The sequence below is a fragment of the Protopterus annectens genome, chromosome 16.part0 (genome assembly GCF_019279795.1).
Source record: "Protopterus annectens isolate FY-2018-M chromosome 16.part0, PAN1.0, whole genome shotgun sequence".
In the NCBI taxonomy this organism is placed as follows: domain Eukaryota; kingdom Metazoa; phylum Chordata; order Ceratodontiformes; family Protopteridae; genus Protopterus; species Protopterus annectens.
The window spans coordinates 471,174,872-471,192,589 of NC_056750.1; the positions used below are offsets into that span (position 1 = coordinate 471,174,872).

The 17,718-nt window shown below is 37.5% G+C and overlaps 1 protein-coding gene across 1 annotated transcript in view; it reads right to left on the reverse strand.

Annotated features, from left to right (window-relative positions):
* Nucleotides 1–17,718, reverse strand: part of TTLL11 (tubulin tyrosine ligase like 11) — a 1,746,306-nt gene that overhangs the window by 1,503,872 nt on the left and 224,716 nt on the right. Inside the window, exon 3 of the mRNA XM_044058582.1 lies at nucleotides 16,280–16,413. Within this exon, the coding sequence (XP_043914517.1) occupies nucleotides 16,280–16,413 (134 nt within the window). The remainder of the gene's footprint in view (nucleotides 1–16,279; nucleotides 16,414–17,718) is intronic.

Sequence of the window (17,718 nt, forward strand, 5' to 3'; positions counted from 1 at the left end):
GTAGTGCTGTGGGAGGGTCTGAAACCATGCTGACAGTTAGCAAGTAGGTTGTGATGTAGAAGGTGGTTAAGAAGTTGCTTGTGGATACATTTTTCCATGATTTTAGCTATAGGTGATAGAAGTGCTATGGGACGAAAGTTAGAGAGGTCATTAGACTTACCTCCTTTGTGTAGAGGGATGATGTGAGATATCTTCCAGATAGAGGGGAAAATTCCTTCATTTACGGATCTATTTATCGGTATAGAAATGGGATAGGAAATAGCATTGGCTCCTATTTGTAAGAATTCAGCAGGAAGTTTGTCTGCAGAGGGGGTGGTAGGTCTTAGTTTTTTGAGCAGTGATAAGATGAAGGAAGTTGATACAGGTTGGAAATGAAAGGAAGGAGATGCATTTAAAGCAGGTAAGAGTAGCTTAGAGGGGTCAGGAGTTTTATAATGCCTTTTATAATGCCTATGCTTCCAGAGATATGAGCATTTGTTTGAAATGTGAGAACATAATTTGATTCTGTCAAAAGGCTTAGGCTCCACCCATTGGAAGTTACAGTGCAAACTTCCTGAGCTCCACTGGAGCGAATGAGTTAACAAAGATATAGGAAATTTCCAAATGCTCGCCCCCACCCAGTATGGCTTTGTCAAAGGGAGATCATGCCTGTTAAACTTGGGGGACTTCTTTGAGACAGTCACCAAAGCCCTAGACTATGGCAAATCTGTGCATATGGCCTGCCTAGACTTAGCCAAGGCCTTTGACACAATCCCCCACTCAAGCATCATTGATAAACTCACCCAGTGGGTATCAACCCATATACTGTCAGGTGGGTTGCAAACTGGTTCACTGATAGAACTCATACTGTCAAAATAGGGGATCCACCTCCTCCAGCAGACCTGTAACCAGTGGTGCTCCACAGGAATCTGTTCTGGGACCCCCTAATGTTCAGAATCTACGTCTCCAAAGTACAGGGTAGGACTGTGGCTGACAAAGTTTGCTGATGACTGCAAACTGGGAGCAGTCACTGAAACCCTTAGTGATGTCAACATCCTGCAAGAAGGTAAAATGGAAAATCTCTCCAAATGGCTAAAGGACTCCAACGCAAAGGCAAATGTTCAATAACATAAAAAAACAGAAGTCCAAAGCCCGATATACAACACTTTATTAAGCAACCAACACAGATAAGGAAGGCAAAGCTCGAGTGCATAACTTTTTCAATGGATACATAGCACTGCAAGTTCTCTCCTTTTATGTAAAAATCATCCAGTCAGAATAAAAATGCAATCTCATAATTAATCACATTAAAGACAGTTAGATAATTAACAGCCCAGAAATTCATAAATAAATAGACCACAATAAAAACATATAAAACAGTAACACATATAAAACATTTAGAAACATCAAGGAATCATAAAACATCTCATTTATTCTTGAGCACTGGCTTGATACTATTATTACTGTTAATTTGTCAGCCCTAAAATAATTAATCCATTTATATTTCATTAGTTCTGTTCTTGTTATTAGATCTCCTCCATAAATATTTTGAGAAATAACTTGTAAAATCCTATATTAAATCTATGTTCTATCCCAATACTTGAAATATATTTAGCTAGAGCATTGGTGGTAATATTCCTTCTAATCTCAGAAAGGTGTGCACCAATTCTCTCTTTAAGTTTCATATTAGTCTTTCCTATATAGAAACAATCACATTGAACAGAGTTGGCAAAATAAACCACATTGTCAGTATAACAGGTACCTGACTCTCTGAATGTGAACACTTCATGACTGATAAAATGCTTAAAAAGAAGTCACTATTAATTTCCTTACAATAAGTGCAATTATAGCACCCTATTTCGTATTGGTTACACTATCTGTTTAATATTTAATGTGATTAATTATGTGATTGTACTTTTATTCTGACTGGCTGATTTTTACATAAAAGGAGAGAACTTGCATTCCTATGTATGCATTCAAAAAGAGTTATATACTTGAAAGCTTTGCCTTCCTTATCTGTGTTGGTTCCTTAATAAAGTGTTGTATATGGGACTTCTGCTTTTTATGTTATTGAATGTTTGCCTTTGCCTTGGAGTCTTTTAGCCATTCAGAGAGATTTTCCATTTTATTTGATTGTGTTCCTATCAGCCAATGGATTTGCAGCATGAACATTCTCATACTGCCATTGCTACCACTAATACCAGTTCACAGAGTACTGATGGTCCTGATAGACTACAGAAGTTTTTTGGTGGTTGGTATAAACCCTCTTTTGAATTTATATGTTGACTCTAGTAGGACTGAAACAGCCCATGTTAACAATTTGGAAGTTAATGAACTATACAGGATTGTTAAAATCTTTGAAGTTAAAACTGAGCAATATAAAAAATTACAGTGGCAAAGGTTAAGTTTCTGTGCATACATTGAGCTGGGTATAGTCCCTAGGGGGCTTAGGGTCACAGAAATGCCGACCTATGGGAATAAATACCCTGAGCTACTTTTAAAATGGTAAGAACTCAATGTGAAACTTGTTGCCAACTATATGTGACTGAGGAATGACTTCTTTATGAAATACGAAGCCGAATTACCTTCCGAAACTGAGACTTTAGAAGACCGACTTGTTAAACCTCCTGATTTTAATTTTATATCTATCCACTATAATAACATGCTAGAGAAGTTAAAAGTTTATGAAGATAGACTCATAACAACAAAGAGGTGTAAGTTGTTTCGTGACTTAAATGATTTTAAATCTAAGAATATTTTTCACCGGCCGACAGACACTAGATTGATGACATCATCGTTGGCACATATGATAACTCCTCCTACTGCTTCTGAAGATGTGCAGCAAACCAATTGCTTGGAATCCACTCTACATGTTCCATCCTCAATGCCTGTTCAAGTTAAATGTAGTGAAGCTGTCTGTGATTTAGACAGCTTTGAGAGTTCTTCTAGGCAATTAGATAAAGCCAGTGATTTACTTGTTAATAATAAAAGTAATTCTCCAGTTGTACAAACAGATGCTTCTAATTCGAGTTGACTATAATACTGTAAAAGGTAACTTTTTAGCTCCAGTTCACTTTCAGCTCGAACATTCTATATAGATAAGAGAAAAGGCAAGAGGTCACAGCAAGAGCCAGAAATGGCTGAGGATGAGAGAAGAAGACGAACAGACTGTGAAAACACTGAACAGATTACAGAAAAAGGTAGGCTTATTAGGGCCCGGAACCAAAAACAAAAAATTGAAGACTTAAGCCTGGTCACTTCTAATGTGGTAAACTTGTCCAGTTATGCCCTCAGTCTGTCTGAATATAAATTGTTAAATAGAGAGTTTTCGTTTATTCCTTCGTTTGGTGGAGACCTAAGTGAGATGCTAACAGAGTAAAGAATTTCTGCTAGGACCTTAGACTTGAAGTTGTACAAAAATGATATTAATTATAATAATGACTCTTTAAAATGGTCCAGCACATTTGTGCCATGTTATACTCCTACTGTTAAAGCTTTTCAAAGTATGTGTGAACAAGAACTATATGAGCTATATTTTAGTAAGAACAGAGCATGCAAAATTCTAGAATTTAGATTTTGATGAACATGATGCACTGTTTAGTCTGTGCTCTAATAATAATATTATTATTAAACCAGTAGACAAGGGTGGCAAGATTGTTGTAATGAATGTTAGTCAATATAATGAGTGGATGAGTGATTTTATTAGCTGATACTAGTGCTTTTGTGGAAGTGAATAAGAATTTTATAAATAATATCATTAGTAAAGTCAAGGGTTATTTATATGACATATTTATGGAAAGTTCAGTAACACCTGAAATGTATAACTTCCTTTATTTAGTTAATCCAATCATCCCAATTATATATGGTCTTCTGAAAATCCACAACATTTTGACTATTCCACCCATGAGGCCTATTGTCTCAGGGAATAGATGGATTACTACTGCACTTTCTAGATATTTAGAAAAACAGTTTGCCCCTTTGTCAAATATATAGTAGAAGTTATATTAAGGATACAAGTCTAAGAGAATGGTCATCAGTTAACAAACCCGATAAAGTTCTTTTAGTAACGATGGACATAAAGTCCTTATTTACGGTTATTCCTAATGAATATGATTTAGAAGAGAATTTTTAAGTGCTCATGGTGACTTGTCAGCATTAAAAATAGAATTGCTATGCTCTATGATTGATATTGTACTGAATAATGTATTATTTTTTAATAAGAAGTTCTATCATGAGCAACTGGGTGTAGCCATGGGCACACCAGTGGCATACACATATGCTAATTTAGTTTTAAGTAGATGGGAGGAAAGGTTTATTTTTTAATGAAGATGGGACCATGTTTAGTAATGAGCATTTATTATTATTAAGTGTTTTGTGGATGATGTGTTCCTCCTATGGAAAGGTGATGTTGATAGCCTTAATATTTTTTATAACTTTTTACACTCTCTTCTACTGAATTTTTAGTTTTCAATATTAAATCTTCATATTATAATATTAATTTTTAGATATAGTTGTCCCATGTAATGATTTAATTTTGACACTAAAATTTATAGAAAAATTGTGCAAGCTGTAAGATATGTTCATTCAGACAGCATGCACCCCAGACATATTTATAGAGGAGTGGTTAAATGTCAGTTTATGAGGGCCAGTAGGCTAAGTACTAAAGATGTGACCTTCTTATTTGAAATGGAAGGAATAGTGAAAAATTTTAGAAGTAGGGGATATAATAATATTCTTATCAAGAATACTAAACAGTTAGTGAGTTATGAAAGAAATAATTCAGCTAAACCCTACATACATGTACAAAGTACTGATATTCAAATTAGTAATAAAACTAGTTTTGGTATTAGTTATATAATGAAATATAATAGATATACTAAAATGGTTAAACAAATTATTCAGAAGAATTGAAATATATTAAATTCTAACCAGGAAGTTAGTGAGATTGTAGGGATTAGACCAAGATTTACTTTTAAGAAAGAAAGAAATCTCAAGCAGTATCTCTATAAAGATATGAAGACTGGTTTAGACAGTAGTGTAACCAATAAGAAATATGGTACTATCCCCTGCTATAATTGCACTTATTGTAAGGAAATTAATACTAACTTGTTTTTAAGCATCCTATCTGTCATGAAGTGTTCACATTCATAATGTCAGGTACTTGTTATACTGAGAATTTGATTTATTTTACCAACTGTGTCCAATGTGATTGTTTCTATATAGGAAAGACTAATATGAAACTTAAAGAGAGAATTGGGGCACACCTTTCTGAGACTAGAAGGAATATTGGTACCAATGCTCTAGCTAAACATATTTCAAGTAATGGGATAGAACATAGATTTAAATTTAGGATTTTACAAGTTATTTCTCAAGATATTCATGGAGGTGATCTCATAACAAGGATTAATTATTTTAGGGCCGACATATTACCAGGGCTTATTAGTAATAATTGTATCAAGCCAGTACTCAAGAATAAACAAGATATTTTATGGTTTTAAATGTTTTATATGTGTTACTGTTTTATATGTTTGTATAGTGGTCTATTAAAATGTCTGAACTGTTAATTATCTAATTAAGTATTTATTTAGTATTTAATGTGATTATGTGATTGTATTTTTATTCTACTTGGCTGATTTTTACATAAAAGGAGAGAACTTGCAGTGCTATGTATGCATTGAAAAAGAGTTATACACTTGAAAGCTTTGCCTTCCTTATCTGTGTTGGTTCCTTAATAAAGTGTTATATATCGTGTGTTGGACTTCGTTATCCTGCAAGAAAGACTTACACAGACTAATGACTGGTGCCGAAATCATGGTGTTAAACTTAATGCAAAAAAATACATTATCATCCCCTTTGTGAAGGGTGATGTTCCTGCAAACTACCACATCAATAGCAATACCCTAAAGCACACAGTCAGCAGTAAGAGATCTGGGCACACAGGTTGAAATCAACCTTAACTTCAATTACCATGTCTTCACAGTGGTGAGAAGGGCATTTTATATTGCTCATCTCATAAGGGCATTGCCTTCAGAAGAAAAGAGGTTATAACCCCCCTGTACTCTTCCCTCATCAGGTCAATAATAGAGTACAATGTTCACTTTGGTACATTCCTTTCCAAAAACCTGCAGCAAATGGAGAGACCACAAAGGTTCCTTACAAAGAAAAGTCTGGGTCTTCAAGGTAAGTCTTATGCGCACAGACTGAAATCATTATCATTTTACTCTGTGTCATACAGACTGCTCAGAAGTGACCTGTGCCTTGCATATAGAGCAAACTCTGACCAAGCTTTAATGGAAATGCTGCATATTCGCAAGTCAGATGGCACACAGGTCACTTGCTCAAAGGACCATAACGTGGTATGTGACATCAACAGAACTTGCTGGAGAGACACATTTGTCTCACAGAGGCTGCCCCACCTTTGGAACAAGCTTCCTGTTCATGTTAAACAAAGCCTCTCATTGGCCCTATTTAAGTGCTATTTGGATGATTGGAGGGGTAACTGGAAATTCACCCTGGGGTTTCCACCTGTGTCCATCTTGGACAGGGGCAATAGGTGATTTTAGAGTCTGCTTGAACTGGACACCCTTGGGAACACAGGTTGAACTTGGCTAGCCTTGGCTAAGCTTATAAAGGCCCTGGGGCCCTTAGCCTAGTGACCTCCTATGCTCCTATGATCCTAACAAGTGACACTGGTTTAAGTTATCTGAATATCTCAAACAAAGGAAGTACACATAGTTGAACCATATTAATTTATGCAGATTCAAAAGAAGTCTTCTTGTTTTCAAAGTCTGTTTGAATTGCAGCTAGCAATATGCATCAGCCCTTAACCTTCTTCTTTATTTTGCATCCAGTGTGGGTAATTTTAAATCCAAAAGCAGATTTCTGCTCTGCCACTATACCCCAACAGTGCATCACAGGGCACACTGTTCCACATACAAGTCATAATAGTTGATATCACCTACCCCTTTGTAATTGTTTTGTAATGGTGTGGTACTTTTGTACCATACGTCTCCTTTCTCTTATTTCATTCTATGTGTAGATTCTCGGTCATCTAAAAATTTCTTTGTACTCCATGATCCTTATTACCCTTACCATACTGCAACCTTTCAATGTATATTCATAATCAATTTCATGTACCTCTCCCAACATAGTCACCAGAAATGAACATAATATTCAAGAAAAAGCCTCATTCATGTCTTTGTCCTAAGCAATAAAAGGATATAGCTGCATTTCAAGGGTCCATAACCCTTGCAATGTAGTCTAGCCGTCTGATGATTTTTGCAATTTTCTTCTTGAACTGAATGTCATGATTTAGTTGGCATAAGCCAATAACACTCAACTGTTTTTTTCCTTAACATGCTCCAGGGCTTATTCTCTTAACATATAAATCAATCCTTGATTTGCAAGTTTTTTTTTACATTGTGTAAGTAAACTTACCATAAGAGTAGATATTCGATTGATCACTGCTGCAATAGCCTTAGTTATGTGGGTTACATCTTGCCAAGGATATAACACCCAGCTATCTTCCGATACTTCATGGCACTTCTCACATGCCCAAACTGTCAGGCAGCATGAGACTGAGCCCTGGAAAGACAAAGCTAGGAACAACAAAAAATAAATATCCACACCCTGACATAAAAAGCATACCAAAAAAACAAGAGGGGGGGTGGAGGGAGGGAGCAGCTACTGCAGCCTTGATCATTCAAACACCTACTATGATGGTAAGTTTTACTTACACAACTCTACTATGTTCATCACACTGATCACTGCTGTAGTATTCTTAGCTATATGGGTAGATTACCCTAGCTAACTACATTTGGGAGATGAGTGGATTAAACTCCAGGAAAAATGGGGCTAATCACATTACTAATGAGAGCAGCAGCATCCCCAAGGATGGATACAGCATTTTGATAGAAGAAACCTTCCCTATTCTCTCTCCCAAGACCAGCAAGAGTGACTTTCCCTTTCCGGCTGAGGGGAGCCCAAAGGCCGCAAAAGACAGGGCCAACCCCCTGATTCACGGTGGCTGTAGGTGCTACACCAGAGAGATCCATAGTAAAAGATAATTGGTCTGAGGTACAACAAATGGCTACAGCAGAGACACCCACTTGCAGCTAAGGCAAACTGCTAGCCTGCTGTGATGGCAAAGGCTGTGTCTTCATTTTTTTATTTTTGTGGCTGAAAGAAAGACTGACTGTGGGACCAGTAGTCTGTTTTATCATCAAGCCAAAAATGGTGCCTGTTTCCCAGGGAAGACAAGCAGCAAATGCCGGTAAATACTCCCAGTCTACAAAAGTTACTTTTTTGCAGAAAAACACAGGAAGCACTTTAAAACAGTACGCCAGCCCTGTAAATGGAAAATAAACACAATTTCTCCATAGAAAAAAATGCTCTCAGTTACTTTACACCAGTTTTAAACTAACAGGAAAAACAACACTTCCAATTAAAAATACATTACAGTCTTGTGACAATCCATTAAAATACAACACTAATAGCTTTAAAATAACTTTCTTGAAGAGAAAAGTGATAAAACAGTAACACAAATAAGAAAGTGGAAGTTTTTTTCTCCAAAGTGAACTTAGCTGCCCAGCAAAGGAACAGCACAAGTCAACCATCGATCCTCGAAAGCCTCAGAGTAGCATATTTATCGGCGACAGTAAAGCGCTGGGCTTCATGCCCAAACTTGTCTTTTAATCAGCTCAGCTCAAGCTGCCTAACAGTTTGGGTGGGTAGAAGGTGCCCTGAAGATTTGGAAACTGGCTGACTGTTATATCCTTCGCAGGCGATAACCCATATAAATAAGGCTGCAGCAGTGATCAATATGATGAACATCTGATCCATATGCACCAATTTCAGCAATTTGCCTGACAGTCAGCCACCTGCTCCCAGAAAGTCTTTCAAATTATATAAGAAGCCCCAGACACAGAATTCCCTTTTTCTAACTCCAGGTCAGATCCTGCAATAATTACTCTGTCAAAATCAGCTTCTGCCAAACTCCTTATGGCAGCTACCCCTATTTCTTCTGACAAGCTGTGAAAAGCTTTTGATAAGTTTGGGAAGAAGGTTTATAATTCTTTCGCCTTAGCCTTCTGAACAGTGAATTGTCAGGAACATGTCTAACTTTCTGCTGGCTTCCACTGACAGTATGAGAAAGTTAATTGCTAACTTCTCTTCACCAGAGACTAAGATATTTCTGAATTCTTTAGTATCTTCTGTTTCTTAGGTTAGCTAACATTTTCTAAAATATTTTATGACACTGTTGACATTGTTTCTAAAGCAGATGCCACTGGATCTGTGATCAAGAGATTTGCCTGGCTATATTCTCAGTATTTACCAGATTATGTCAAATGTGAGATCCTAAGTGCTCCCCAGATAAAGGGATGTTATTTGATCCTTCCTCTGCTGAGGTTCTTAAAAGGTTTCATGAACGAGAAAAGTTAATTCAGGGTATTACCCAGATTATTCAACCTTCCTTGCCAAAACCTTCGGCCTTGTCGGTACCTACTCTTAGGCCTTACTTTCTTTTGTAAGTACAGATATTCTAGTTTAACCAAGACACTAACCCAAACTTAAAATAAATAGAGTAAATTATATCTTAATAGTCTGGTCTAAGTGCTATGAACACTGTTTAGAAAAGCAGCATAGGGTTGATGCTCAAATCTGTGATTTGTACAACTCTTGATTACATTTCTACAAGTCCTAGTGGAAAAACAGAAGTGAAAAGAGCCTGCTTCTGTAGAATACAGTATCACATAGCACTGAGCAGAGGGCTGCCCAGCATAGCAATGTTAAAAGGGAAATAAAGTGAAAGAACCAGTAAACAAAGTAGCTAGAACTTTGGCAATAATATCCACCACTTGGAAACAGCAGCAAATTAGCCTCTGCCAAAAAATAACCACTATTGCCCTCAACAGGTTAACACTCTGACCAGAAGACTAACTGAAACAACAATCAAAGTTAAAATGGGGAAAATTGGAAAAATACAGGGAGAACACCTACTATAATAAAATGAGGAATCCATCTATCATAACAACAGCCAAGTGACTGCAAAATGCACAATATAAGCAGCTTTAGTCAAACAGATTGAAAACTGCAATTTAATGCAAAAAGTGGAAAGTCACAGGAAGAACACTTAGTTTAACTAAAAGGAGGTGGAATTGAACATAAATACTGTATTTATATTACCCTATCGTATGATTTAAATAGCAAACGCTATTTCATCATACCTAAAATATCTGAACCACAAAATATCGAACATACAGAACAGCAAATTTTTTCCCAGGGAAAAAATTTGCTGTTCCAAACACAAACACATAACACAAGCACACCAAAATAAATAAACCACACACATACACTTAACAAAACCACAATTCTAACCCTACACTACCACCTATCCACTCACCTTAACCAAACCCTAACCCTAAAGTCCCTAACTACTGCACACTCACCTTACCCACTCCCTAACCCTAATGTCCCTAACTATTGCACACTCGCCTTACCCCGATCCGTTCCCACACTTACCTTAACCCGGTCCGTAACCTCCGTTCGCATACTTACCTTATCCCAGTCCAAAACCTTCCCACCACAATAGAGTAAATAGCGATGCCATGGAACAGACAACTGAAATCTTACCCTAGGTAAGATTTCGAAGTTCTGTGGCTTCGCTATTTTGAGTTTTCGACAAAAACAGGTTGATATTATAGCACTTCGATACTATAACATAGACCCAAATACCGCATTTATATTACCCTATCATATGATTTAAATAGCAAACACTATTTCATTGTACCTAAAATATCTAAACCACAAAATATCGAACATACAGAACATCAAATTTTTTCCCAGGGAAATAATTTGCTGTTCCAAACACAAACACACAACACAAGCACACCAAAATAAATAAACCACACACATACACTTAACAAAACCATAATTCTAACCCTACACTACTACCTATCCACTCACCTTAACCCAACCCTAACCCTAAAGTCCCTAACTATTTCACACTCATCTTACCTGCTCCCTAACCCTAAAGTCCCTAACTACTGCACACTCACCTTACCCGCTCCTTAACCCTAAAGTCCCTAATTACCGCACACTAACCTCACCCGCTCCCTAACCCTAAAGCCCCTAACTACCGCACACTCACCTTACCCACTCCCTAACCGTAATGTCCCCAACTATCGCACACTCACCTTACCCCAATCCATTCCCACACTTACCTTAACCTGATCCGTAACCTCCGTTCGCATACTTACCTTACCCCAGTCAATAACTTTCCCACCACAGTAGAGTAAATAGCGAAGCCATGGAACAGACAACCGAAATCTTACCCTAAGATTTCAAAGTTCCGTGGCTTCGCTATTTTGAGTTTTTGACAAAAATGGGTCGATATTATAGCATTCGAAGTTTAAAAACTTCGATACTATAATATAGACCCTAAATACCCCTACCCTATCTGATTTTATAGAGATTTGGTTGCAGCAACTATCTGGTTATAGATGCTAGGTTATACTCCTATATGGCAATCCTACAAGAACATTCCTTTGAACATTGGAGCTCCTGGAGCCCCAAAGGAAGACTTAGATCTGGAAATAATGTCAAGTTTTGTAGTGTTTTGTAAAGGTACTAAAGGAAAATCAAGTCACAAATGTCATCAAATGTATCATTTATAAAGAAGGCAAAGGACCTGCAGAATGTAGTTTACATATGCACTGTTCAGATTTTCAATTTGTCATAACATAATAGCATTGTTTTAAAGCCACAGTGAGAGCCAGTGCATAGTTTTTTTGCTTCTCGGCCTTTAGCAAAGGACACAAGAAGCTGGCCTCCCTTGCAGATGTTCTTAGTTTTGTCCACATACTATCTGAGTTGCCAATGCACAATGATACAAAGAAGATAATCTCCTTGATTTCAGTACTGAGCACTGAAAATGAGTAAATGAATTGGTCTGCTGTAAACAGATTTGTTACTCCTTCTAGGAATAAAGGAGGGTTTGTTTACAAGGAAACACTATCCTTGTGACATATAAGGTAAGAGTAGGTTATCACAGGATCTTGTAATTAGACATCCTCTTAGTAGTCCAACTTAAGAACATCAGGTCAGCTGATGCTACTGGCTCAAGGGAGGAAGAAACAGGAGTCCTTATAAAAGATGTCTTTTTGAAGGACCATAGAGATCTTTAATGACATAGGAGTCTTGTCCATTGTGGCAGTTAGAAATGAACTTGAGATATTCTGTAATGGAAGACTAATTAAGACTTACACCAAATGTATTGGAGAGATACTCTGAACTGAAGAATTCACTGAAAATGGATCTTGCTCATGTTTAGCAGTGATAACTGAAAAGTCTTTTCCCTTTATTTTGCATATTTTAGGATAGACAGTCTCTTTGAGAACAAAATAATGGATATCTCTCTATCAGAAGGGTCAATGGACCCTGTTATCAGAGAAGCTGTAATAACTAAGTTGCCAGTTTTATGGCATGAATTTCAATCATGTTTTTTCTGGAAGGGAGGTTCAAGGGTTTGTTGTCAGAACACAGACTGAAGGAGGCTCTAGAAGGAAGGTCTGTAGCATGGAATATCAACTTTGCCTGAGACAAATGCCAGGCTCTGTGACATAAAGAGATAAAGCCTAGAGAGAGTACATACCAATGGACTGGGGTTTGACAAGTGATTCGGGCAATGGAAGAGCTGGGTCAGGGAAAGGTAGATCTAAGTACCTAGTGCCAGCACCCTTACCTGAGAAGAGGAAGGCAGTGATGGTTTCATTGGCTGTTTTGGCAAACGCAACTTGAAGCATGCAGGTGTCACAGTTGCAGCCTTTATACGGAGATGCAGGGCAGCTCTGACCATTTTAGAAGAGAGGCAGACAGAATGAAAGTAGGGATGATATGGTCCAACCTAAGGTTGTCCATAGCAAACCTGAAAATGTGGAGGATCATATCACCTGGCCCAATGGTCTTGCTGATCTCCTGCAGGAGAAAGAAGGCAGCTTGAACCCAAATACCTCTTGCTAATAGGACTGTGGTGCAAACAGAGCATCTGCTGACCCCTCTACATTCTAGCAAAGAAACCACGTATATGATGAAATTTTACACCTGTAGTTGTAAGGATCTATCTATCCTTTCTCTTTCATTTCCTTCATGAACCAAACAGCAAGGGACCCATAATGGTAACTCTAAGATGATGTCTTGGTGTCCATTATGAAATGCATAAGTAGCAGTTTTGAGTACAAACAAAGTAAAGCCAAATCATTCTGAGCTAGGAGCTCCCTCTGAGGCATGATTTGTGACATGAATAATAAGGGTGTTCACTGTGCTAGATGTGGGTGACTGTCATAAAAAGTCTTGAAGGAATGCTATAGGGAATGTATCCAATGCATGTTGTCCTTAAAAGGAAATGAATAAATAGGCTGCTTCACAACTGCATACTTCTGCCACACCAACGTATTTATCTTAAGTTTATATCCCGAGCAAGTCCTTTCCAGTTTCATTAACCATTTGTGGGGGTATGAGTAGGATTTTTGTGTGCAACCACTGGATCTGGTAGCTGAGGTGCAGCTTAATCCTAGTTTATATTTTATCAAAAACAGTTGTTTTGTGTCCTTGATCATGTATGTTACATTAAGTGTGTACTCTCATGAATGTATTCTCTCCCGGACATTTATTGAAGTTCAATAAACACTGTACACCTGTGTACTACTGCAATAACCAACCATAAATATATGTATTCAAGTGCAGTGCACCAGATCACAGGTGATATTGCCACTGCAGTCCTACTATAACTACTTCCAGTTTGTAGTATTTTGCCATACAGGGTTCAGCTAGAACATACTGAAGTCTGCAATAATGATAAATGATTGAAGAATTTTTACATTTCAAGTATTAAATAAATGCTTCATGAATGCATTCTGAAGTTTTCATCCAAGTTATGTGAAATCTCCCAGATAGAGACAGAGAACAAAAGCAGTGTGACAGCTGCCTTCAAAATAACTACAAGACATATCCTGTAGTGTTGTATCATCCAGACAGCAAATAATCTGCTTAGCTATTCCTCCCAGTACTCAAACAATTAACTGAACAATACACCAGCAGTTTTGATGTGACATTATTTCAGATGTTACAAGCCTGAGCTTAAAATTCATTTTAAATGTGTTCTTCGAGAGCCTATCATTAACAAAAAGGACTGATCGAAAATGAAACAGTTCAATAATTTACTCTGAAGAAATTTTAAGAAATTTAAAGATGGAAGTTTTTCATCTGTCAAACGTAGAAAGATTATAAGATTATAAGATTTATCTGTCAGGCAAAGAGGTGCTATACACAAAATGGAGATTGACAAGGATTTCTGTTTTGCCAAAACTTTTAAGATAGCACTCTGGATATAGCAGGAGCCTTAAAAAATTATTTATGATGCAAAGACTAAGTACAATATATGCTTCAACACAATGCTATCTGTCTCAATCTACCTTACTCTGGTTCAACAGCTACCTCTCTGACAGATTTCAATCTGTTAGATGGCTATCAGCCTCCTCTCCCTTCCTTCCTGTTCATATTGGTGTACCCCAAGGTTCCATTCTCGGCCCCTTCCTTTTCAACATCTTCATAAATAATCTATACACATCTTGCCCCCACTCCTCCCTAATACAGTATGCTGATGATTCTACCATCATTCTTTGCTCTGATAATCTCCCTCACCTTCTGTCCCTTACCCAAGACTCTCTCCTGTCTGTCAAAAAAATGGCTAACTAGCAATGAACTTTTACTTAATCAAAAAAAAAAGAAAAAAAAAACTTCTTTTCCTCCCTAAATCTCTACAGCATTGTAAAAACTCCTTCTTAGTCATATCTCTCGATAACACCACTATCTCAGTAGAAACCCATACTAAACACCTAGGCATTTATATTGACGATGAACTCAAATTTGATGTACACATTCACCAATCTATCAAAAAAAAACCCCAAAACTAGGCCTATTATATAGGAATACAAAATACTTGATGAAGGATGCAAAATGTTCATTGGCACAAGCTTTTCTACTGCCTACTCTGTTCTCTCTAATCTCCAGTTTGACCTCATGGCCAAACTTGACTCCATCTACAATAAAATTGCTAGGTTTGCAGTGAATCTTCCCTACCACTCCATCATTGCACTGCCCTACAAAACATCCATTGGCCTGAAATACATAACCAACTCATACTACCACAGCTCCACCTCACCCACTCATTACTAATTCCTCCCGCTGTCCCGCAGTCTCTACCCTAATCTCCCCCTATAGCCCCAATTGTTGTCTCCAAAGTGCAGGCCAGCATCTCCTGGAAGTACATAAGCCCAATAGGCAAATTGGTAAACTTCTCTACAGTCACACCACTGCCTGCTCCTGGAATAAACTCCTCCCAGACCTTACAGTGATCACTGACACTCTGTTTTAAAAAACACTAAAAGATTATATGCTTAATAATTGGACCTACCACTGCCCTTCTCCAACCTGACCTCTTAATCATCAGTTTCTTTTTCTCCTGTTTTCCTTCTCAATTAAACACATATTGTGCAATGTACACTACATTTCTTACCTGGATAAATATTTCCCTTGGTAGTTATTGTAAATATTTCTCTGTGTAAATACAACTCTTTTATTCTTTTTAATCATAAGTCTTTTATAGAAAGGAAACAAAGTCAATTAAATGTTAAGTCAAGCATGTCTCACTATCTATTCAAAACAATATATTTAGAGATAAAGAAATAGTTGTGACATCTGTTTTCTAAAGCACAAAACTAGAATGCAAGTACCGCCACTCCAGTGAAGTAGGGGGATAAAGCCCTGACTATGACCCAGCCAACCCGGGATCAGTTAGTGTCTCCTCAGGACACCTACAGAGTGGTAGAGAGGGTTGGATCTGCTATCCTGAGGGACATGGGCATCTCTCTACAATGATCCCTGGTGCAGACTGAGGAAGTCACTGAAAGCAAGTGTAGTCCAAAAGAGAAGGTAGAGGTGAACCTGGCTGAGCTGCTGTGGAGGCAGGGTGATATGCCATAACATCCAGATTGCACCCCTGCCCCACTGGTGTAACCATGTATTCAAGTGGGAGTAGGCAAAGCATACTAAGAAAACCCCCTGGATGGATGCAAAGATGGCAGAGCCTTCAGGATATCCTTAGGATCCACAACCAGCCACAGCAATACTAGAGCAAATCTGGGTGCATGGGGTAGATGATTGGTTGGTAAATCCAGCATGCAGAAGGGATGCCTGGCTGGAAGGGTGATGTAACAGGACCAAAAAAAAAGAATGCAATTACCTGAGCAGTAAAAAGAGGAAGTTCCTCTGGCAGAATCCATGCACGAGGATAGAAATTGTATTCCTCCGGAAACAGCTCCTGCATCACTCGGACTGCTCGACTCAGCATAATTTTACGTACCATTTCTGTCATGCCTGTGGATAAATACAGTTTTAATAAAATCTGAAAGCCACTACAAGTTCATTGTTCCATCTTGAGTTATGAGTTTGAATCCATGTTCACTAACAAATTATAAGGAGTTTGCTTACTTGTGCACTCATCAACAAGAACAATAAAACTTCCATATGCATGATTCAATATGAACCAGTGCAGTTATCAGCCATTGGTTAATCATAAAAATGCTCAGCTAAAAAGTCTTTCTTGGAACCTCCATAATTAACTGAAATTGATAAATTGCTGTAAGTACTTCTAAAATCAAGAATAGTATACTGAACCATATTTTAAAACTAGGATTCAAATATCTATGAAGAATTCACACCATTTCTCTCAACTGTACAGACTTTCACAGACTGTCCAGTCTTTTGCTTCATATTTTTGGTCCATTTTTCATAAAATTGTAGTTTTCTAGCAAATTAGCAGCAAATCATTAAGGACTGAAGTTAGAAATAATGACAGACATTTGAGTTACAGACTTCATACCCTTCAGAAAATTCATGCTAATGCAAAACCTGTCATTCTATCAACTTTCTGTTTGTAAGAACAATATTTAAAACTTGCCCCACTTTTATTTATGGCTTTGTCAAGATTTCTTGCTCTAAGAGGTTGAGAGGTATGATTCACACTTGTAGCTGCAGTCTGGCTATATATTGATTTCTAAAGTTAGGGTGACCAGTGACTTGTTAACAAGCTCTAAGATAATAAAGTATGGACATACAACTTTAAGCATTTCCCATAGAATTTTAATTCAGCAGTGTCTAAACCTTTGAAACTGAAATAAAAATATGAAAATTAGTTGACTAAATATAATTTCAAAAATTACAAAAAACAAAGGTACAAGAATTTTTACTATAAGTTCAACAGAATCTATCTAGTTAGACTGACCTTCTTTCATTCAGTTGGCAAAATTGACCACCAACTGATAAAGAATCAATTTTAAGTCCCTCATGTCATTCTGACCACAGTTAAAATATCACAGGTGGCCTGGGGGTTCATTGGGTAAGATCTGAGCCTCACAGATCCACGGTCCTGATATGTAATCACTGTCAGTGTGGTGGTGGTTTGTTCATTCACCATGTGCCTGCCTTTGTTTTCTTTGGATACACAGGTTTCTTCAGATATGCCAAAAGTTAATGACTTCAAAGGGTTGCTCTTCTACTTTAAACTTCTTTTTTTTTTTTGAAGGGGGCAAATATCTTTTTTGGTGCACTCCTGATCTGGGTGGCAAGCCATCCACACTCCCCAAATGTATCTGTACTAACTCCAAGCTTGCCATACATTGA